The sequence below is a fragment of the Tribolium castaneum genome, chromosome 3 (assembly GCF_031307605.1).
Source record: "Tribolium castaneum strain GA2 chromosome 3, icTriCast1.1, whole genome shotgun sequence".
NCBI lineage: Eukaryota > Metazoa > Arthropoda > Insecta > Coleoptera > Tenebrionidae > Tribolium > Tribolium castaneum.
The window spans coordinates 22,119,462-22,143,654 of record NC_087396.1 but is presented as its reverse complement, the minus strand read 5'-3'; the positions used below and the strand labels follow the sequence as shown (position 1 = coordinate 22,143,654).

General features: G+C 35.8%; 2 protein-coding genes across 2 annotated transcripts in view; one reads left to right on the top strand and one right to left on the bottom strand.

The window, feature by feature from the left end:
* The window catches only part of LOC662231 (cell growth regulator with RING finger domain protein 1), a 172,925-nt gene that overhangs the window by 116,196 nt on the left and 32,536 nt on the right, over positions 1-24,193 (bottom strand). The window lies entirely within an intron of this gene.
* Positions 1-24,193, top strand: part of side-VII (sidestep VII) — a 100,113-nt gene that overhangs the window by 43,939 nt on the left and 31,981 nt on the right. Inside the window, exons 2-3 of the mRNA XM_968512.4 lie at positions 9,800-9,932; positions 12,379-12,587. Of these exons, the coding sequence (XP_973605.1) occupies positions 9,800-9,932; positions 12,379-12,587 (342 nt within the window). The remainder of the gene's footprint in view (positions 1-9,799; positions 9,933-12,378; positions 12,588-24,193) is intronic.

Sequence of the window (24,193 nt, the reverse complement as noted above, 5' to 3'; positions counted from 1 at the left end):
TTCTCGGCAGGACAATGCGGTTCGTCCTTAATAGAAACGGTCGAGTTGAACTAAATAATCTGTTTTAATCTGGAAACTCTCTTAAGATTCGCGCCGGGTTTGGGTTAAGTTGGGCAAGTTATTGATCATTTAGTTCCGAGTTGGGTGTATTAGGAATTGAGTAAGCTTTGTCTTAATCTATGTATTATTGGTTTTAAATTTTTTAGCATAATTGATTATTAAATGTAGTCATTAGACGATGTGAATAAAACGAGCGCGGTTTGTGCCACTAACGAGCTCACCGAATAATTTATAGTCGTAAATAATTAGCCATCAGAGCACTATAATTACGCGCGCAAAAATTAGGCCCAAGGACACGAGTTCTTCGCTCATCCATTATAAAATCACTTCGGAAAGCTTTCAAAGTCCCTAGCGATCTTTAATCGTGTAACTCTGTCTGCGGGGCGGAATTGATCTTTAAAGTAGATAACCGCGTTATTTCCAGAGATTAAGAAAATAAAAATAACCTCGACTTAATCTCCCTCGTCGAACTTCCCCAAAGAATAACATTTAAACTCATAATACGCTCTCTAATTAAGTAAATATTCACCGGCTTGTCGCGACACTGCCATCAACTTGTAAGACACGAGACGGGCTTTTTACACGAGAAAACCATTATTTGAGGATCAGGGTTTGGTGCAGGAAATTGACATCGGCACGAGATTGGTTTTGTCTCACCACAAGTGTTAGAGATGAACAAGTCGGGAATTTATTATCTGGCGGTGGACATCTGCACTCGCTTATGATCAGTTCCGATACCGCAAAGGCGTTTCCCTTTCACGGAATTTTTCACTCGCTCAACCGAGAAAAATGTCTCATGGACGGGCTCAACCCGGACACGCTCGTGATTTAATAAAAGAAGAAAGAGATTTTTTGAGAAACTGGCGATTTTATTGCAATGGACAGGGACGCCACAAAAACGGTGTAACAAAACTAGATTTTTGAGTATTTAGAAAATGTGTGGTTGTTTGAGGCGAGTCGTGGATTAATATTAGAGATGCTCGTCGTTTCGTTTACCTTCCATAAACGTGTAGGCACTTTATAAAGCACCTGAAGTCCTTGGATGGAGGCGTCCACGCGGCCGGAATGCTAAATAACGCTGTCGAATCCATCACGCCACCTAGCGAAGCAAATTAAATTAGCTACAAACCCCTCACCGTCATATATCGCATGCCAATTTCCTCCTCTCAGGTCGCACCTCCACAGCCGAACTCGTTTATGATGTATTACTTGTTTAGTTGGAGGAAGTATTTAAAGTTTTCGCGCGCAAGAAACTCTATTACTTCGGCCCTCGAAGCGCTTCCTTAATTACCGAAGTTAATTAATCCACGGGGAGTATTTAAAACACACACGTTGCACTAAGAAGTGTGTTGTGATCATTTTTGTGGGGCCCGCATTGCATCAAACCGCATTAATTAGCGTGAAAGCCAAAAATGACGAATTTAACCGCCAAGACATGTCGTCTCTCCGCATTCAATTATTGCAAAATGTAATCCTGCGAAATAGGTGCGAGGTGAGGCCATGAATACGGACATAATTAATATCAGGATCAAAATGTCCCGAGATGATTAATTTATCTCTTGGCCACAAATTCCACGAATAACAACATACAAGGAATTACGCTGCAATCTGTATGCCGGCGAATATACACTATTCCTTTATGCTAATTAAACTATTCACTGTGCGATTTATTTACACGTGTCATAAGGGCACCTGCATCAACTGCGCCAACTTGTGGATAGACGAAAAACTGAGCAGAAACTTGCAAAAAGCCAATCTGTCTAACTTATTCCGCTTGATTTATTTTTGGTAAGCGAGCTTTTATTGGATGCTCCACCGATCGAACGTTTTGCAAAATTAATCACCTGCAAGCACTATTTTTCATATTTATCGCACGTCCGCCCAAATACAACCAAACACTTAAACATTGCAATTTCTAGACTTTTCTCCAAAATCTCTTCAATATCTGACACTCATTTCGTTCGTGCCATTTTGCAATTGATCTGACCATTGATAAGCAATAGTTATTTACGTAATAAGTTATGAAAAAATTTTGTTTAACAATCATAATGTTTTCCAAAACGAGCGAGCGCAGAAACTTTTGCAAATTATGCGAGTTAAACAATAATAGTTTTCTATAAGTTACAAAAATTTTATATTTGAATTATTAAAAAAAAAAGTAAACAAATCAACTAGCCTTAACTATTAACAATTTAGGTAACGACATTAATTTATCCATTTCATTCAAGAAATTCTTCACAATTTTTTTAAATTGAAAAACCCTACTTCAAATTTCACGTCTATAGAGACTAGATTTAAAAAAAATTAAGAAAAAAACTTTCCCAAAACTAGGCATTTTTCAATTTGAGTCTAGGTATCGCAATTTGAGTTGGAACCCGATTCATTATTAGAATTTACCCCTGCGAGCAAAACAAACACAAATAGGAACTGTTTATTTACGCTGTATATTATTTTATTTAAGTTACTTTACGCTGCAAAACCTATTAGCGCGTTTGCCCTATTTTGCTAACAATTTTAAAACTGAGCTTTTAGAGGAAAGCGTTTTTGCGCTTATCCTCATTTTAAAATTGTTCTCTTGCCTTATATAAAATTAAACAGTGCAAGTTTTCCTCAAAAAAGTTAAAAACCTGTACAGAGGTGGGGAGCTCGGGTGTGATTTCTCAATTTGTGCCAATCAGAGCGTCTACATATCGTTAGTAATTCGAGAGGAAGCTTTCGCAGGATCATTTCAAGGGTCCGATGGGATTTAATTTGAGACCACTCCTTTTCTTAATATTCATTAAACGGCCTCTCTCGAGTAATAACGGATTCGAGCCAGAAAGTGTCTCAGGCCTGCATGAAACGCTACTCAGCCATAAAAAATTTAAATGTTTGCGCAACAGTGCACCATTTCTGTATAAATAAAGGATTTCGTCCTAATTCGGGATTATTTTTACGAGCGTCAGAACAAACCCTCGAATTTATATTTAATGAAAAAAATTGTTATTGGGGACGCTGTCTTGTTTAAACTGCGGAACGTTTTAATTCGCCCAGAGCAATACACACGCTAAGTGAATTTCCACAAACTACTCGCTAGTCATTGTTAAATTTCTGTTATTTTGCCGAACGATAATTGCAAGGAACGTCATATAAAATCGTTAGGGCGCAAATTTAATTTCGGGCGAATTTATTGGCCAAAAAGTGGTGGTTTGTTTAAGTTAATGAAAGTCGTTATTTAATATGAAATTGTTGTTCGCCCCGACTATAAAGCCTGTCCGTTGGAGGCGAAAGAACCAACAAACAAAAACAATTATCACGGAAAATATAAATCTTAAGAGAAGATAAATCCTCGGCAAGGATTCGTTTGGTGGGGTCAGGTGGAACGAAGAGGAGCCCTTTGAACGCAACTGTATTGCACCCACATTCTGCTCTCCTCGACCTGGTTTCGTGCTCTCTCCGCTATTCTCTTAGACAAATTACTATCGCACGCTTCCTTCCGTGTACAATTCTAGGCATCAGCCACACAAGTGAGCGACTCATGAAAATTCCCTCTCCTTAATTTCGCCGACTAAATGCCTCAAAATCCGGGGCTTAACCGCACTTATGCCGTTTTTCCACACGCCACAAAGCCCCATTGTGCCGCGAAATATTAAAATATTTGGACATCGGTGCCTAAAAGTATCCGCCAAGACGAATCCATCCATCTGCATTCATAAATGGAATATGCGGGACTTTCATAAATATTCCTCCACTTTCCACTTTGTGTAGCCTCAGGCTCGAGGATTCTAACCGCTTGCATTTAGTCAAACATAAGCGCATTTGCAAAAATAAAATTTCGTCGAATATGTTTGAATGCAGCGCTCCAATAAATGTTATTTATAGTGCAGATTTAATTCAGAAAATACAATAAATTTTATTTTGTCCGAACGAAATATATTTCTGGTTTAAAACAGTAATAAAAAGCGAATATTTATGACCGATCGGACAAAGCAAGTCGTTTTGTTTGAATTAGAATTAGGAACGTAATTTTACAAGACGAATCCATCAAATAAATTACGTTCAGCTTCAGAGTTTCATTAAAGTAAGAAGCAAAAGTGTTATTCTCATGTAATAAGACTGGCAAAAAACACTAGATTCTAAATGGCGGCTTTTAATCAAGTTTCATTGTAGCACAAAGAATTATTCATAAACCTGGAACTCAAACATTCGTTGCAAAAGTTTCAGGCTTAAGAGATATTTCCATCACTAGAAACGCTTATAAATATTTAAAAGAGAATTCAATAGATATTATTTGATTTGCAAAACGAAAATTCGCTCGGCACGCAAAGACATTTGCTAAATTCATATTTAAATAAATCAAATATTCCATCGGAAAATATTCTTCGGGCTATACACTGCGAATAACGTATTAAAATTAATTAAATCCAATATTCCAACCACCGCTCGACCTAATGGAACTGAAAAATAAATAGAACACACGATTTATTCCGAATTTATTTCGTTTTTCATTGCTTGCACTTTCCGAACCGAATTAATATTTATGCAGGTAAATCCACGGGAGGAAATCCTGCATTAAAAAAATCACTGCGACTCCGCCCCTGCTGCGTGGCCTTTTGTCTGAAAACACACTGACACGGCTCATAGCCTCCAGGGGTCACGAAATTAGCAATTAGGTGGCCCAAACTCCAACTCGGCAACAACTGCTTCCTCTATCATACATGCAGAGCTTTCACTATTCCGAAGCATTTCATTACTCTGTTTTGTCGGAGACCAGGTGCTGCGAGGGTAATTCGCACTTTATGCCCTGTTATAGCGGCGATTTATGCCCTAATTTTTGCGAATGATGCACTCTCAAACCGTAAAAGGACTTAAAGACAAGAGAAAGCTTCTGGAGTGATGGAGGATTTACACCAAGCATTCGCCCGGCGCATCCACCAATTTTGCGAAATGCGCTAATAGGTTTTATGTTGCAAAATACATTCAACAAAATAAATTAAACAGTCTTAAGTCTATAAATTTTCTCGAAACTAATCGGATTATGACTTAAATATAGCTGGACGTGTCTTTCCAATACAGAAAACTAGAAGTAATGATCAATCTGTGTTACTCAAGTTTTACATAATTTCTTGAGATTGTAATAGTTTTGTCCTGCAATTCGGCTTGAGACGTTTACAATTTGTAATTGTCTTTGTAATCTCACACCTCGTCTCCTCGCTTTTTATTGTTGTGCAAAACAGGAGCCCGGCTTTTTGCCGGTCCATGCACTGGGGCCTAGCAGGTATTATAAGGGTGCTTGGCATTTCTTTATTGGCTCGTTGTTTTCAATGCCCTCCTTAACGAAATTATCTCAGATGTATGCAGGACGTAACCGTAAAATAGGCAAGTGAAGGCTGGAATTCCGGCCCGAGTTCACACTTTTATTACTCATAAATACGGGCTTACCTACTCGTAACAAACGCACTTCACTTCGTCTTTTCTCCGCTAATTTATTGAGCGACCTCTGAAATTTTAAAGTTAACGCTTTATGGCCACCGGGATGCACTATCGGAATATTCCTCCAAGTCATGCCCCAGAATAATTTGTAAGCACAACATGTCGGACTATTATTCGGAAATTTATTGCGGAATTACCGGGCCCTTACGATGGAAATCAGGAATCGGTTCCGGAAATTGCAGCCTCGGGCCATTTTTGTTTAGAAACAACTTCTTCCAACTAGCTAATCGCACTTTGGATAACATTTACGGCGAATTTTAATAACGGCAAATTGGTTTTTATTACTGACTACAAGACACGCTCAAGTATCGTAAACTTAATGCCGCTATAATGGCTTTAAACGAAACATCTTGACTAACTTCAACTAGTAGCCCGGCGCATCCACCATTGTTCGGTTCAACAATAACATAATTTTTATAAAGATGTAACAAGACAAGAGGCTTAAAACTCTTCTTTTAAGTTCGGAAAAAAAATAAAGCCGTGGTTTATTTCGAGATGGTTCTAGTTTATTAAGACATCAGAAAAAGTCAATTTTGTAATTACGATCGGCGGAGGTGCTTACACAAAAACACTCAATTAATTTCTAATTAAATATGCACCGCTTTGCCTTTTTTCCGAAGTTTTTGCCGGCGTAAAATTACAAGTTACAAGCAGATTACAAAAAGTTTCTTGAGGGAGCCAGAATATTAAACTTGATATTTCTATACGTTTGCCAACAAAAGGAAAAATAAATGTAAAGCAACTATTGCTATTAAAAGTTTAAGATAAAGCCGTCGTCTCGTTAAAAATATGGATTTTCTCGTGTCGTCTCGCGACTTAAAATAAAAAGCAAAATAGCTGATCTGACTTAGAGAATATTACATTTTTAATACCACCCAGGAATGAAACTCAAGTTCGCCGAAACGGCTAATTCATTTAGAACTGCGATAATTGAAAAATATGTTGCGGAACGGTTGTTTATGCAATTAGAGCACAGCGTTACAATTAATCAAAAATACTTCACAGTCAAAGTTTAATTACATTGTTGCATGTTAGTTTAATACTCACTAATTTAAATACTTCTAACAACAATGCAACTCAAAATTCGCTTTGCCAAAGAGTATTTGCAAAACACACAAAGTGTTGTATTTTATTAACTTTGCTAACAGGAATTAATGATCGCGTTGTCTCTAAATTTAATTCACTTTGTGTAAAAATCCGTCATGTTCCCCGATTTATTTGGTTAAACAAAGCTGATTTCGTATAAATAATTTAAAAATATGGTCGCGGGAATTAACTGCTTGCATGTTGCAGGCGATAAAGCGCTTTTTAGTATTGATCAGCCGTGCTGTAAACAAATCTTGTTTATCGGTGATATTTTTCGTGGGTATGTGCAAGTCTCCGGAAGCATAAATTAATTTAAGTGTGATTTTAATGAGTCGCCAGCTTGTATGTAGTATGTGGCATAATTTTACACATTTGTAAGCAAATCCAGTTTGAAGCTCGGATGTGGCCAGGAAATTCCGACTGCAAGCAAATGGGATGTGTAATAATCACAAGTGCACAAGTTCAGCAACAAGTCAAGCGCAAGCATAGGCCCCGAGATTAAAATATTACGTCTTCGTAATTACCACCGAAATAAGTCCATTTGAATATTTAAACGAAACAGACGGATCGGCTCTTGTTAAACAGGAATTTTAAACTGCTTACATCGATTTTCTAAGAGGATAAAGTACCTCGGAGCGAGAACCGGTCCTGAACGTGCTGTATATTTCATAAGGCATTATTATCCGGCTCCAGACAATTACAGCGAGGCGAAATTATTTCGTTTGCACAATATGTAATCAAAGTATATACATGCACGGAATCTTGTTCTATGTTGTTGCCTCCTCCTAACGTAATTTATACAACCGCCTCCAGGACTTCAACGTTCCTTCCGAAGTCAATTATGCCATATTCCAAATTAATCATTCGAGGCCAAAACCCAAATCCTTATCGATTTTTATCCACTAAATCAACAACAATATTAAAACCAATTTGGACTCGCTAGCAACTTCATTACGTTTTAATGTTAGCGTTTCCGATATGTATACATGCACCCGTATTGAAATTGCAACAAAAATAACAATCTAGACAGGTCATGCTCGACACAGATTCAATCGTGTTTTGTTAATCCAAATTTAGACATAACACGAGTTAACTAAAAATTGATTTCAATCTGTTAACCAAAAGCTTCATTAAACTTTTTCCCCCATACAAAAAAACCGTTCAATCTAAAACTACTAGTTTGTAAGTTATAAATATTTATTAAATAACCCGGCGCCTCCACCATTTTTATTCAAAGTAATAAATTAATTCAAAATAGTAATAAGTTCTCAAGTAACTAAGTTTAGTATAAAAACTAGTGTAATTAAGAAAATAAACTGTAGAATACGCTAAAGCAAACCGTTCTACTCTAAGATTTTAATTTTTTATTCCTATTAATAGTCCGGCGCCTCCACCATTTTTCAAATTAAAACTAATTTTTAAAAAAGTTCTTAATCCATCTAGTGTTGTAATAAAACTAGTGTAATGCGCAAAATAAATTGAAGAAAACGCCGAAACAAACCGTTTCACACTAGGGGTTTCACAAACGGGTTTGCTCTAAAACCTTTAGTTTTTAAATAAATAGTTAATAAAAAACCCGGCGCCTCCACCATTTTTCAAATTAAAATTAATTCCTAAAAAAATTCTCCAACAAACTAGATTTGTAGAAAACTAATGTAATACACAAAATAAACTGAAGAATACGCTGATACAAAACCTTCCGCTCGAGGACTTTAAGTTTTTGAGTTATGACTTTTTTTATAGAAGGTTTAAATATTAAACAGAAACCCAAATTTTCAGCAAAAAAATTAAGAAAATTAAACGTTGTAAAATGTGGAAGTTTGATGAAAGTGTTTTCCACTAAAGCTCAGTTTCAATAGTGTCACGAAAAACCAATACCATAACCGTGAATCGCTGCTCTTGCCCGGAAAGACAAGAAAAATGAGATTATTTCGGAGCGCCGGACAAATATTCTCCGTGCCTGCGATTTCCATTCCATATTTCAAATTACCGGCAGCGATTTTTTCCGGGTAAAGGTCAACACGAGAGACTCCAGGCCCCGGAAGTGGGTCGTTCACGGGTCGCCAGTTTTTTGTACGACAATCTACACTTTATTAATAATAGAACGGTGTGTTTATTTCGAATTGCAAATCAAATAAATAAACTCGTATCTGATTTTCCGAATCCCAGCCTTGAGGTATTTCTCCGTTTCTCTTTTGCACTAGATTTGATTCAGACTGTTTACCCTTTAATTAAAATAACTTGGATGTTTGCTCGGCGATGGCAGAAAGAACGAGACTTAAAATTCTTGCTTATTTGTGTCTAGAGGGGCCTTTCCTACTGAATTGTTCACAAAATCTGCTGGTATTGATTATTATCAACTTGATTGAAATTAGCACAGTTTTTTCGTTTCAATTCTGTTATTCCTCAAATCCCGGGAGTCATTTCTTACACATTGAATTTTGCGAGCGGGTCCACACATTGGAGCTAATCATGCGGCAACGTGTGAAAAAATTGATTACTTTTGGGCCGACAAAAGAGCGATCTTTCGTAGACGGACTAGTTTCAAAGAGCGCACAATGTTATCTAATACAGTTTTCATGTTGCACATTTGTATGTCAAAACAATTTTGTTATTTGATCGTGCACCATCCATTGCACTGTCTCTGGCAATAAAAAGAGTCGGGCTTTTTGCGGAAATGAAAAAGTAATGAAAGTGGGAGGTGGCGCTATTCCCTTTTGTGTGATAATTTCTACGGTTAATTCGAAAATTTCAAAAAAGTTGGATAACTGCAACTGCGACATTTACATTTTAAATTACAAAACTTTATAAAAATGCGAAATGAAAAATATTTAGTTTTTATAAACAGTCGAACAAAAATTGCTGACGAAAACAGTTTTCCTTGCACTTTTTTATTTGCTCGCTTTGTTCAAATCACATACCTTAAAAAACAGATGCAACAACACCGTGTTTATTAATTTGTTCAACGCTTTTTTAAATGCTGAATGCGCCAGGCTATTGTAAAGTAAATATTGTACATACATATTCAAACAGAAGAGCAGAAGTGATTATTACTATCTGAGATACAGAAGAAAAACTTTGAGCTGCCCCACCCTGTATATGCTGTCAAAAAATAATAAATCGGAGCAAAATTTTTTGAAGTTGCAAAAATTATTTAAATTTTTTAAATATTTTTTTGCAGTTCCCACGAGTCACATCGAGGTGGTGGCTGGTGAGCCTGTGTATCTGCCTTGCGACATCTCCACCGGGGACCCCAGCGACCAGGTTTTGCTGGTGTTGTGGTACAGGGAAGATTTAGGGACCCCCATATACAGGTATGTAAGTTTATTAATAATACATGAGATGACATGTCTGCAACATCGCTTAATACCTGTAATTCGATGCAAGTACCCATGAACATAAGCATCAGCGCCGTAATGTAGTGTCGAGTAGGACAATTTGATAATAACCCACCATTCCATATTTCACTAGACATCTCGCTAATAGACGATAACAACTGGTGCATAAACATGTACACATGTTGAACAATTAGGGAAACTCGACGCCGTATACTTTTAACTTAATTAGCAAGTTGAGCAAGTCTTAATTGTAAACAATGGAGTTTAATATAAACTGATGTAACACTGCATACGACCAGAATAACGAAACGAATTCAATTAGGAGTTCGACGACACGCCCCCATTTTTTCACCGTATGCCAATTACGGATGAATCTGAAAGAATTAGCCCGAAGCAGGGCTTGAGAGCGCTGAATACAAAACGCTGTGTACGTAGTGCAGGATGCATCACGCATCATGCCATAAATATTAATTTTTCCGGTCTTAAATTCTAGAATATGCACTCTTGCTCTCGCTCGGCTACTGATTAAACTACAAATTGAGCTTTCACAACAAAAACGTGCGGAAATTTGTGGCCGAGCTTATTTGACGTTCCGACAACTTTATTAAGGATTGCTAAATATGAGGAAAAATTAAATTTTTGCTTAATCACGATTTATCATCAGAAAGCAACGCCGCGATTTTAATAAGAGAGCACGATTACTCATGTTTGAATTTTTATAAAAAAAATTTACTTTGCTTGTTTGAAGCTCTCTTAACAAAGGAGAGGTCTTAATAAACGGACGAGTAACTCCAGGGATCGGATACGTTTACATTTTTACAGTGAAAGAACAAAAATGAACAACTTCCGAAATCGGACGCGTTTCGCATTATTTTAATTTGCCTAAATTATTTCGCTCTCGACCACAAAAATGTTAGTCTGTTCGTGGCTTTGGCTTAAAAATTGCACTAAAAATTGTATGAAATGAATTGAATGAAATTCCTCCGAAACAATTTTTTTCAGTTGTTAGTTACTTTTTGCTTTTTTCACTTATAAACTTCACCAATAAAATGGGTTCAACTTCTTGCTTTTTTCAATATTTACAAATTCGATATCACAACATTTAGCATTCGTACTGTAACTGGTAACTAATTTTCAAAAAAAAAAAACGCATACATAAAAACTGTTGAATTAAAAATAAAAATTTGACATAGTAAATCGAACAACATGTTTAAAATTTTATACACGAATTGCCACTGACTTGAACAATAACAAAAATATAATATTCAAAATTTAAAATTTGCTTGTGCAAACCGTTTTGGCTGTTAATTATGAGTAATATTTTTTACTTAATCAAAACCTCCGAATAACAAATATTTTTGAGAAATGAGGCAAACTTTTTACAACATTTTATTTAAAACTTTGAATGCCTTTAACATTAACTTAAAAATTGTAAAACGACACAATAATTAGCCCGGCGCATCCACCATTTTTCACTTTTGTTCAAACATTTACAAATAAAATAAGCGTTTATATAGCAGTTTTTAACGTAAATAATTGTTTGTAAAAATGCATTTCATACACCAAAAAAATAAAAAATTATCCAGCTAATTATAAATAGTGAGTCTGCTAAAAGCAAACTTTTGCTATATCAGAAAAACTAATAATAGCACGGGTTCGAGCATTTTCTACCAAATACTTTATATTTTTCTCTGTCCATGTAAATTTTTTAGAAATTTCTAGTATTCCTTGTAATTAAAATTAAGAGTAATATGACGCCGCATAGAAAAAACTTTTTACATCGCTCAGAAACTGTGGCTGACACGTTTTGTGCAAAAAAAAGTCGTACTAGACTCAAAAAAGACTAGTTCAAATTACGAACAAAGAAAGAAAAAGAAGAAAAAGTTTTTTTCAAATTTTTGGCCGCTTTTCTTTTTATTAAAATTGGCAGGCATGGATTTGGTGGTGGTCCATCCTTGAGGCAGTTTGACGTTTCCGTTTGAAAAACAGTCCCCGTTTGAGAAAGTTTAATTTAACACGGCTTCATTTCCGTGCCGAAGTTAATGGAAAAAACTCGCCAAGTAAATTCGAAACTTTCCACACGTGTTTGCCATCCTCAAAGAAAAATCATAGAGCTTCGCCGCCCCACCTTGTCAAATCTATTTAGTTCCCGAAAAACCGTTCAGATAATTCGATTGCCGATTTGTCCATCCGAGAAGCTCCTAATCGGCAATCTCCCCGATCATAATTATTTCGAGCATCTCCCTCGGGACGCACCAGATCGAACATCGTCGCCGGAAAAAATGCTAATAAAACTTTCCCTCGATATAGTAAAATGAGATTAGTTTTAGCGAGCAAACAGCCTACTTGGCAACCTTTTGGCAACTTTCGCACCCAAGTCAAACAATCGACCGGAACTTAACATAGTTTCCTGTATTTGCAGTGTGGACGGCAGGGATCGGGATTTCAGTCTGGCCGAGCGTTGGTCCGATGAAAATGTGTTTGCCAACAGGGCGTACTTCATGCCCGAGAAGCAACCAGCTGAGTTAGGGGTGGACCACATCAGGGAGACGGACCAGGGGGTCTACAGATGCAGAGTCGATTTTAAAGTGGCGCAGACGAGGAACAGCAAAGTCAACCTCACGGTTATCGGTAAGTGATAGGACGCTATTGATTGCCGGCACTGAATAAACTAAACACAAAACGGACAAACGATCATTTGCATTTTATATTGGGCCGACACGGGCCCGCGTGTTCGAACGGTGTAATAATTAAAACGTTATTTACATTTTTTAATTGAAGACGGGGTTAAACATCCCAACTCGAATAAAACGCGACACGTAAAACGATTGCGAGACACTACAGCCGCCCGGATTTGCATTTTGTCTGCTCGAGACATGGTTTTGGCCTCACAACGGTCCTTTACTTCTTGTTTGATCTTTAACGAGACCAAAGTCACTATTTTAATCATAATCACTTTAATTACAAAACAAATACGGCCAAATGCCAAGAACATAATTACATGCAAATAAATACAGGGCTAGTCTATTATATGGATCATTTCTGAAATGTCAACCAAAATAACCACTTGACACTACTTTTAATTTTTAAATAATAACAACTTAAAACAAAATATTGAAATAATAACAGTACATAATAAAATTTAGCAAAGATATCAAAGTATTACTGATTACAGATTAGAAAATTTCAGAAATAACTCACAATTGACTCAGCCTGTATTATTAAATACAGTTAAGTTAAGGGTGAGGGTGTTTTGGGTGTCCAGATAGAAAATCTTCGAAACTAAAAGGTTTTTTGAGAAGATAATTTGTGTCAAAACCGCTTTTCGCTATCGTCTTTTGTTTGCAACTTATAAACTAAAGTTTCAATTTCAATTCATCTTCGTGATTATACAAGATACACTTTTCAAATAAAGGCATTGTGCAGGAACTTTTTCCTAATTGTTTCTTTAATTCACCTGACTAAAGTATATTCTTAATAATTCAAAAGATTTTGCAGAAAAGTGCAACAAGAACTAGAAAAAGGTAAGCTTCTTAAAATAATGAATGTCGATCAAAAAACTTATCTTTGTTACTGTTAATGTACTTACTTTTAATTACAATTAAAATAAATAAACAACTTTTTAAAGGTGACTTTTCTCGAACTTTTATTTTGACAATGCCGCTGTAATCGTTTGGTTTGTTGGTTGTCAGCGGTAAAGTTTCGGTTAGTTTCGCATTGATAGAGCCTTGGCATTTAATATGATTTCGCTTTTAGTGTCCCGTAGTTGTTTCCTTCCGTAAACAAATTACTTAACCAATTCCTGCAGCATCGAAACTTTTCCGATAGTTTCCATATCCTCTAAAAACAATTAACCGCCGCAAGAAGCAGTCATCACAACTTTTATCTACAAAGTTGGTTGAAGCAATAAGAAAATCATCTCCCAGTGCAGCAGTCAATAACCATTCCCGGCATAATAATTAAGCGAATAATTAGAGCAAACTCTGAAAAGTTGTGTGAAAAGCTCGCATTGAATCTGTGCAAAAACCGAGTACAAATCTACACTCGTTCCGTGGCACATGCAGATTAACTAACGACCCAAATCCGAACAAGAAGTTGGCTTGAATTAGCCTGAGACTTCTCTCCGAAGCGAATATTAATCAAACCGGGGCCAAGTTTGCTGCAGTGCCGAAATGCAACCGTTTTTACACACATTTACATAATCACGAATCGATGGACGTTCGCCAGACGCAGGTGTCGATGAATTTCAAACAGAGACATGAATATGAAAGCGATGACGTTCGATTAAAATTAATTTCGAGTTGGGGGTTAATTATGAGTGGGGCGAAATGCAGGTGATTAGTCTGCGTAGCACAGGCCACTACACTGAGAGAATCTATTAAATTCGGCCGTTTGTAATTAGGTGGGTTATTGAAATGGATACTGTTCCAGTTTAGTGCAGATCTATAAAGACTGCGGATTGTAATCGGCTACGAAATCGAATTTGGTTCTTTGTTGCTCTATATGGGCCATAAAACATAACAGGCGGTGATTTAAGAATGTGTTATTGCGCAGACAACAGAGAATAGACATGGGGCATTTCCGCACCAAATCTCTACAGGTTCTCGAATTTTATTAAGAGGCTCGAGCGGAAAATTCGGAATAAAACAAATAACTCCATGATTTTAAATTTGAAATAAACAATTCGTTTCACTTAACCACTTTATTCCTAATTTTTTTTAATGACAACTGACCTTTTTTCACTCAACCACTTTATTTTGTTTATTTCTTTTTTATATTTTTTTAATTGTTTTTGTATTTTTTTATTATTATTAATAAAAAATAGCAGCTGTTAATTTATCTGTGAATATCTTTCTGAAACTTTGGAGAGACTCTGTATATGAGCGGATGTTGACCTAATTGAAGTGCATATACTGAGATTCAATCAAATGTAAGGAAAGGTAAGGAATAAAACAACTTTTTCTCAAATTTGAAATATTATTTTTAATCTTCGTCAACAGCGATACAGAGCGCATCAAAAATTCGATTATTTTTAAAGAGTTAGCCAATTTACCAATCTTGCAATAACAGTTCTGGTAATCAGATAATACAAAAAATCTGTTATTACATAATTGGTTTGAGAGTTAAAGTGGGCTAAAATCGTGTCGAGAGTGAAAGGCGTGGCTTTCTGCTCCGATTTTGAATTTCTTGAATAAGCCCTCGTCCATACGCATTAATCGTCGATCAATGCGGTGTGATTAATAATTGAAAGCGGCTGTTTGGTCGGTATTTCGAAAGTAATCACTTGGCTTCTGTCAGCGTCGAAAGCGCATTTTTAATTCAGGAAGTAATTAAGTTTTTACAAGGCCCAACTCATTACACATCTTTTCATCGCGTAGCGAATCTCCCAATATTTGCACAATTAACTGTATGCCGCCGGACCTCCTGTGAAATTCAAATTCGAATTTGAAAAGTTAATGTGCACTTTATACACATCTGTTTTCAATAATTGAAAAGCAAAAGTATATTGCCGTTGCGTCTCTCTTAAGAGCTTTCCGGCCGTCAGATTCTTTGAGCTACGCATCTCAGTATTCAGAATATTCCACCTGAAATAATGAATATTTATGGAATGAACAATGGATGTTCGCGCTGTGTATTTGTTGGCGTTTCTTCAAATTATGTTCGAGCAAAGAGCTTTGTTTTGCTTTGTGGCTCTTTTCATATTTCGCAAATGGATCAGCGGCCTGTTTTTCGACAAATAATCGCTGTTTCACGTCGATTCGGGCAAAAATTTATGCGTCAACATCTCAGAATTAGGCGCAAACACGTAACCTTCGTCCCTGCAAACTCAATTAGGGCCCAACTATTCCGAATTAAATATTTATTTTGGCGGGATTTGCTCGGACATGGAGGGAAAACTCGTGGTTAATTCCAGACTCGATTAAGGTTACGTCAATTAAATATGGGCCCCAATTTGGAGATATTGTCGAGTGATTATCATGCAAATGAAGATAGTTGGGAAAAATCGCCGGGGATTCATCGAATTAGAATATCTGGGCAAGGTTTTTTGCAAGCGAAAAATATATGTGAGGATAAATTCAATTTTATTCATGTGGTTTATGTAAATTGTATATTTTGTTTTATCATTCGTGCATATTCTGAATAATTTTCGAGCGCTGAAACAGCGCATCCGAGGCGGGGCGCAAATAGCGGAAAAACCGGATTTTTATACGGTGACGAGTAGTGATTATGAAAACTAAAAGTTTAATTTGTGTGAGAGGAAATTGCCAATGGAACGCCAAACAAAAATTGTTCAGACCAAACATTTGTGTGAGTAAAAAACTGTATGTTCAAATACAAACGCGCTCCGCTGAAAAAAGGATTGGTCGGTTTTGAAGAATTCGCGACGAATATTCATGGGATAATTTAATTAAACTTTCGTTGAAACTTGTATTAGGATTTTGCACGGCTCATGCTCTATACATTTAAATGAATGTAAGCATGCGGCATCCCATGCAAATCGTCTGATATTAATCGTAAATCTTGCGTAACGTCTTGGGCTAAGGGCGGCCTGTTGGCCCGTTAATAGGGCGTAAGGGCAACGCCATCTACAATACATATTCTTCCCCAAATCCTCTAAGCGCTGGCCGTCGATTCCGTTTCTTGTTATATCTGGCAGCAACGTTTCATCTGAATAAAAAGTCAGCTCAAAGGATTCGCAACCATCAAAGGCAACAAGTGAGATGACAGCTCGTACGTAACATCGTCGAGGGAACAGATTAAAGAAATCAATTCGGATTACAATGAAAGTCGTAATCACTGCAGGCTTGATAAGCGTCATTTAGGTTCGGGAGTGTTTCGCCAGAGGTGGAAATTCAAGGCGGGTTTTTGCGGCTCCTGTTTAGCGCAGAGCTGGGGGCACGCAGGGGCGGACTTTAACAAACCCACGACCAAAACTTCACAGAAGCCTTTTTTTTGAAAAATATTCCAATTATTTTATCCGCCAACGACACACAAGTGACAACTTTTCAGTCATGAAGTAAAAGTTCCACTTTTACCAATTTTTACCAATGTATCTTATGCTAAAACAAATGGTTTTGAAGATAAACCATTGCGTGTGATATACCATAATGAAAAAAGCGGTAAATATGTCATGGAAAAATATACCCTTGAGAATGTGATGGCTAAGATAATAGCAATATATTTTTTGAAAATTACCTCGTGCATTAACAATTTGTTGAATAATTACCTTTGTGAGTTTATGTGGTTCCCGTAAATTGCTCAAATGTTCAGCTTCGACCCATAAAGTATGATTTTTAGCCCTAATAATATAATCTACTATTAAATTTCTCTTTCCACTATAAAACTGTTCAAAAAATTATTCAAAATTTGTAAAAGCAATTTTGATTGATTTTGTCATTTAAATCAAATGCTGTATCAAGTAATTACACTTATAACAAAGATCCACAAAATTTTAAAAGAGGTATTTAAATTTTTTTTTCAGTTATACATGTCCCAAAAATAAAAAAAATTGAAAAAATACTAAATTTTTCAAAATGACACAACCAATAACTTTCACATTTTTAAAGTGTATTGGATATTTCGTCAATTTTGCCCACTTTTCTAAATAAATAAACTAATTTGTTTACACAAAAACTAAATCATAAGTTCGTTTTTCTAAGTAGAAAGCATAAATATTATGGTGATCATTTTTCGGCACCTTTAAAATATAAATAAGTTTGTTAAATGTAGAATATCTTGAAAAAATTAAATCAAAAGATTATGCTTTTGTCAAGTATTGTAGCTACAAAGCGTTAAAAGTTCAGCTTGAAACTCAAAATTAAAAGCTAAAAAAAATTTTACTCACTGCTAGGTCTGTTATATTTTGTCTTTATTTATCTTCCAAAGCTTAGCATGGTTCTTTCCTTGTCTAACACTTCTCTTAAACAAACGACTTGGTCGCTACTTGAGGTAGCGAAAATGCTAATTGCTCTGCAGCAAATTTTAAATTCGATTTAGTTTTAGTTTTAAATATTTAAATAAAATACGCGACTCTAATCTCCCAATTAAACTTTTCCAGCTCTGGCAGAACGAGTAGTAAATTCGACGTAATTAGAAACTTTGTTCTGACACGTTCTATTAAATTATCTATTTTTCATGCAGAGTTATTTTAAGTTTTCCGGGCTTTTATTTGATTTAGAAAAACACGACAGAGCTTTCTAAAATTTATTTGCGGTTTAATAAATTAATTTCGAAAGCCTTTTATTGAAAAAATAACGAAAGGAAAGTAGCATTTAGAGAGCGCTTGAATTTTAAAAATCGTGTACAATTGCATTGTACTTTTTTCCGGCTTTAATGCAATCCCACACATGCTTTCGGAGCGAAATTTTAATTTAATATTGTGGCAAGTCAAAGCTTGCATAATTCAATTTTTTCAAGACAATTCTCGAGCGAAACCCTTTAAAACAAATAGTTGCAGGGTCCGCATAATTTTCCCTCAACTCGAAAGGACTATTCAAACGCCCTAACCTAATAGTTTTTCCCTCGCAAAGCGAATTAATTAATAGCGTTTGGCTCAAAGTGTTCCCGAAAGAGTGTATAAAAAAATTAGAACAATTCCGCTATTGAAACAGCGCTCGCAATATCATAAATAAGCCGACAGTCCTGTCCTGAGCCTTGGTCCTCAGAGTATTGATCCTGCAGCAGGATCTAGTCCCGCCCGCTAGCGGCACTTGCTCCTGCCTGCCACACTCCTGCTGCACCCTCCGCAGGACGAAGGAGCTGATCGGTTAGTTCGCCCAATTACACATTTCACTCCGCGGCCTTTTTCCAATTTAATTAACTCTATGGCTATTCAAGAGTTAATTATTTTCGGCGCACCGAATTTACATGCCAAGATTGAGATCATAAAAAAAGGGTAATGTCATGATAAAATTTATTTATTAAGTTGGGACTGCTTTATTGTTATTTCGGGGAACTGTCGCTGGCGGCTTAATCGCGACGTTAAGTTTTATTGAATTTCTCTCCGATTATGGCTTTTTTCGAGGCAGTTTAATGCGGTTTATGGATACTCACTTTTATATTATAATCATAATGGAACGGTGTAAATGCACGAAATGCAATCATCGCCCGAAAGCATTTGAAAGGCAGATTCGGTTACTATTTCAATTTTATTGAGAAATTCAAATTTTATGTTTTACTTATTTTGCTCCTTTCTGACTCTGGAGTTCCTGTAACGTTTTTTAAAAACGCCAGAAACCTATGTCTACATTTGCATTAAAATATTCACGTTCAATCACTTTTCTGCATATCAAACTATATCGATTTAATGATCATTTTCTAATGTTAAAAACATTTCAAAAACTTTTCTCATATCATTAACCTGAGGGCAAACTAATAATATTATAAAGAATAAGGTAAGTAAAAGTATTGTTAAAAAAAACAATTAAATAGTACAGTCTTTAAAAGACGCACGATTTTTCAAGCACGACGGCGCAGTCGGAGTGCCCGAAATACAGCTAAAACCAAAATTCATAAAATGAAACAATTATTTAGTTACTATTTCAGAACTAAATATAACAAATGCTACAATATAAAAATAAGGGTTGAATGAATTTGTTTAATAAATAAATAAATCATAATAATTATATAGAAACTATTCAAAATTTGTTTGCTATTTTGGTATATAGCGTAATTCCTAATTAAGGTTAAAAATAATTAAATATTAATAAACTTTAATTGAGGTTCTAATTAATTTCAATAATTTATTTTTAATTGGCTAGGCTCATCCACCACAATTCAGTTTCCAACATATGAAATAAATAATTTATTATAGTATTAAAAAAAAACATAGAACTAGTTTTATATATTTTCAGTCATCAACAAATTGTCAAAGTTTTAACATTTTTTATGACTCCATATCAAGAGCGAAAGTATTGATTTGTGAATAATTCCAAGCTCCGTTTTAGCTCATTGTCACTCTGAAATATTCAAATGTCCATTAATTAGATTACAGTAAAAGACGAAAAAAGCCCGTTTGTAACAAAGCCGATTATTACGAACATATAGCTATTAGCATTAACTGCTGCGTTAATGATTGGATATTCTGACAAATTATCTTTTAACAATTGGACGGTGTATTGTCGATTTTATGTTGCATCAATACTGGCATAATGTTCGATTCAATATTTTATTAATATTAATAATTAATTGAAACTTAAATGTTGGCAGTAATTGAAAATAATAAAGTTGTTTAGCGAGTCATAAAAACACGCTTCTTCGTCCTCGACCCTCCCGTTTAATAATTTAGCGTCGGTCCTTTCGACCCGCAAGTCGGTTTACCATAAATTTTAATTCCTGGCACAATATGTGTGTATTTTTTCGTCCCGTTTCTCGTCGAAAAACGCTCAAGTTTTTCACAAGCCGTCCATTAATTCCGCATTTTGGGCACGGCCTAATTTGCGTTTCAACCAGTTCGGTCCGGTGGTTCGTTTGGATTACCATTACATGAATCCTGGCCACTTTTTCATGCTTTTATTTATGCTATTCCCGAGTCGGCGGAGTGTTAATTGCAAATCCGATAATGGTGCTAACAACACCAGCACATTGGGCCGCTCGCACATATGTCATACATGTGTTGGTAATTTCCTTGTGAAACGCTGGATTCACAACAATCGCCCTGCACTTTATTACGCCGGATATTGATTTAAAAATTGCGCCGTTTCCACGATGGATAACTAAACGCTGAGTTAAATTCAGTAAACGATAGACTCAAAAAACATTAGCAGAAATCGCTGTTTGTCAAATGAATCTCGAAAAAACTGCCTCAAGGATATCAAAAAAAAAATTAAATTCGAATCCTATTAACAACCCCTAATACGACGCAAAAAAGTGGCTTTACAGATGAGACTAGAAACTTTTACAAGATTACCACGGTAATTTAAAATTTAACAACTTTTAATTATAGCTCAGTGCTTCGTAAGCTTTTAACAACCTTCCACAACTAAAAGAAAATATCATTCATTATATTAACTGAAAACAAGCACTTAATTTCGGTTAATTTTTGCGAAAGATGGAAAAAATTGCAAAAACAATTTAAAAAATGCTAAAAATCGTTAGAAAACATTGAATTTAAAAAAATTATTTTAAGTAAAAAAATGGTGGATGCGCCGGGTTATTCATAAAAATTCATAAAACTAAACAATGTAGAGAAAAACGGTTTGTTCCAGTGAATTCTACAGCTCATTCTACGCCTTGTACCAAGTTTTTAACAATACTAGGTTACTCAAAACTTAATTTAAAAAAAAACATAAAAATGGTGGATGCGCCGGGCTATTTATAAAAATTGCGTAACTTCAAAATTAAAAGTAATCGGACAAAACAGTTTCCAAGTGAATATCGGTTTTTGTGCGTTTTTCCCCCGACATACTAATGAAATCGAGCGACAGTTTTGCCAACTATTCTCTCGATGTTGATTTTATTCGTTATATATCGGTCCGACTAACCGAAATGAATCTCGAATCTGGCATTCGATCAACGGCAAGGAAAAATAGAGCGCTTCAATTTGTCTTGTCTCGTCTCATATAAAATTCATATAAATATCGAGTGGTTTTTCAAGTTTAAATGGACCATTTGTGCAAGGCGTCGCTGGGCTATGCCATTTTTTACCTTAAAACCCCGTCAATTTTGGACAAAAAGTGTGATTCGAAATTTTTTTTCATCGTCCGATTGCTTTAAGAAGGAAAATAGCCAAAATGTTTGCGCCTTAATTGGATTATAAATTATGTAATTGAGCCAATTTGGTGTATTATCCCGCCCCAAGTGGATTTTGTTGAAGGTGAACTCATTTAATTACGGTTCTTGGGTGAAACCCCGGCAGCCGTTGTGTATTTCATTTCAACTTTCGCCCAGAGTTATTTCATATATTCCGGAATAACTTAATTAAAACTTCATTTATTTTATGGAAACCTGCGGCAGGAACGTGTATGCCATATCCTTTCTTTGTGAAACAGATCTAATTTTGTTTTGATTCCAAATGTGGGTAAATATACGGATTGCGTGTCGTCCAAACAAGAATTATTATTAGGCAATAAAACAAACGTAAAAATTTAATTCAAACGGGATTAATTCAATTAAATAAAATGTACGTCGGCCAACACAAACATTTTTGAAAGCTTTCTGGTCGTGTTCGCCCGAAACAAAGCACTGCATTCCGGGTGCCGCTGACAATGGCGTCACAAAGACGCCGAACTTAATTCAAGACAAAGTTTGCGAGAAAACTTGCGAATGACTTGTTGAGTTCGGGGGAAAAATTTCATTAATTCGGGCCGAATGTTGACATTTGTGCTGGCCATGGCTTGACCCGATATATCAAAGTCAAAGGAAAATATCAGAGCATTCGAATATTACCCGATTTTAAAGGACTCGAACAATAAAGTCAATAAATGGCAGCAGTGCTAAAGTTCACCGGTGGATATATATGAGAGTGATTTGTCTTCTCTCTTATTTGACAATGGACGGCATGAAATGCGCTCTCATTTATTTCACTGTTCAAATCTCACCTATAACAATCAAGCCGGGGTTAATGTCAGCTGGCTTTTTTCACAAACATTTTCTCTGCACGTCACTATTCATCCACTCCTTATATTCATTACAACATTTGCGCTCAAGCCATCGCTTCTACGGCGATTACGCACCGATTGATTTGTGTTGCTGGCGCTGAAATTTGCATTCTACTCTGGTCATCAAACCGATCCCAATCAAATATAAATATAGCAATTGGCGACTTTTATTTGCTTTATTACAACGCTAATTTCACGTCCAAGCTTGTTCGTGCTACATGCAATCGGGGATAAACTACCAAGCTTTATTAATACGGTTCGCTTTTTCATAACGACAAAAACGTTGCATCAACTAGGAAACAATCACAAAGTTTTGGGAACCCGGCGCATCCACCATTTTTCACTTTAGAACATTTTCTCACCTTTCTTAAAATTTTTTGGTAAATATGTCAAAAACGCTACACGTGATTCAATCACTGAGTAAACAGAAAACAACATCAGTATAAATTATCTCTGGGAAAGAAAAAAAAGTTTTGTAAACTAGTAAACTTTACAATAGACTGTTTACCAAAACAGTGCTTTATTAGCAACTTATTTATTTAAAAGCAAAAAAATTCGCCAAATATTTTTAATTACGTTATTTTTTCCAAACATTAGTAGAAAAGTTTACGTATGCAACACATAAAATTGTAAGTAATTTCTCATGGTATTTAATTTGTATTCATTTGAAGCGTTGTTTACGTGTTGCAAAATAAACAAGGGTGAGAGCATTTTGCACAAATTATTAATTAATAATAATATTCGCGTTAGAGGCAACAAAAACACGATCTTTTGGAGATAAACAAGTCTTCACTGACTGTGAAGAGACTCCCGCAGGTCCACTTTGTTGTTAATTCAACTGAAAAAAATATAACGATAGGGTTGCTATTGAATAAACAAGCTCATTTAAGCCCATTATTAATAATGCATTTTGGACGATATTGTTTAATAATTTTTGTTTGCTTTCCGACCGGTCTGTTCGCAATACGATTTGGAGGCTATTATCGGCTTCAAAGAGAGCATCAAACTGTTTAAAATAGTAAAGTAAATAAAAAGCGAACGTTTCGATTGATCGAGACTGATATTTGAACAAAACAAATAATGCGCTTGTCACAGGGCTTATTTTAAATCATCTGTGGAGTAATCCAGTTGCTCTATTAGTTCTAGAACCATTAACTCTCCTAATAATTTATCAGGGCGAGGGATAAAGCCGTTGCCTGAAGGGAGTTGTGATTAGTTGTATTTTGCGTATACCTTTGATTAGTTAATGGACATGAATGTGCGACAACAAAACGAGACTTGCTCAAGGAGTGTATTGTGTAACGAGATACTTGACAGTTTGGAGCGAAATTCGGCCTTTGATTCACTCCAAAGGGAGAACAAATAGAAGCCGACTGATCCGATTTGTCGTTATGAGCTTTGTTAAAAATATGCAAATATTGTGAAGAGATTCCCTCGTAAACCCTAATTCAGACAAGGCAAAAACTGAAACGAATATTTTCTTGCGTACGATGAAAAAACGTTGCTTGTTTGTGGAGTTTTTCGTTGTTTAAAATTGGGACTAAAGTAATCGCAAAGTTGGAAAGTTAATTTTGCGGCTGTTGGGTCCTGATGATAATGTCGAGCGCCTTATTGCGGGCATTTATGTAAATAAAGTAA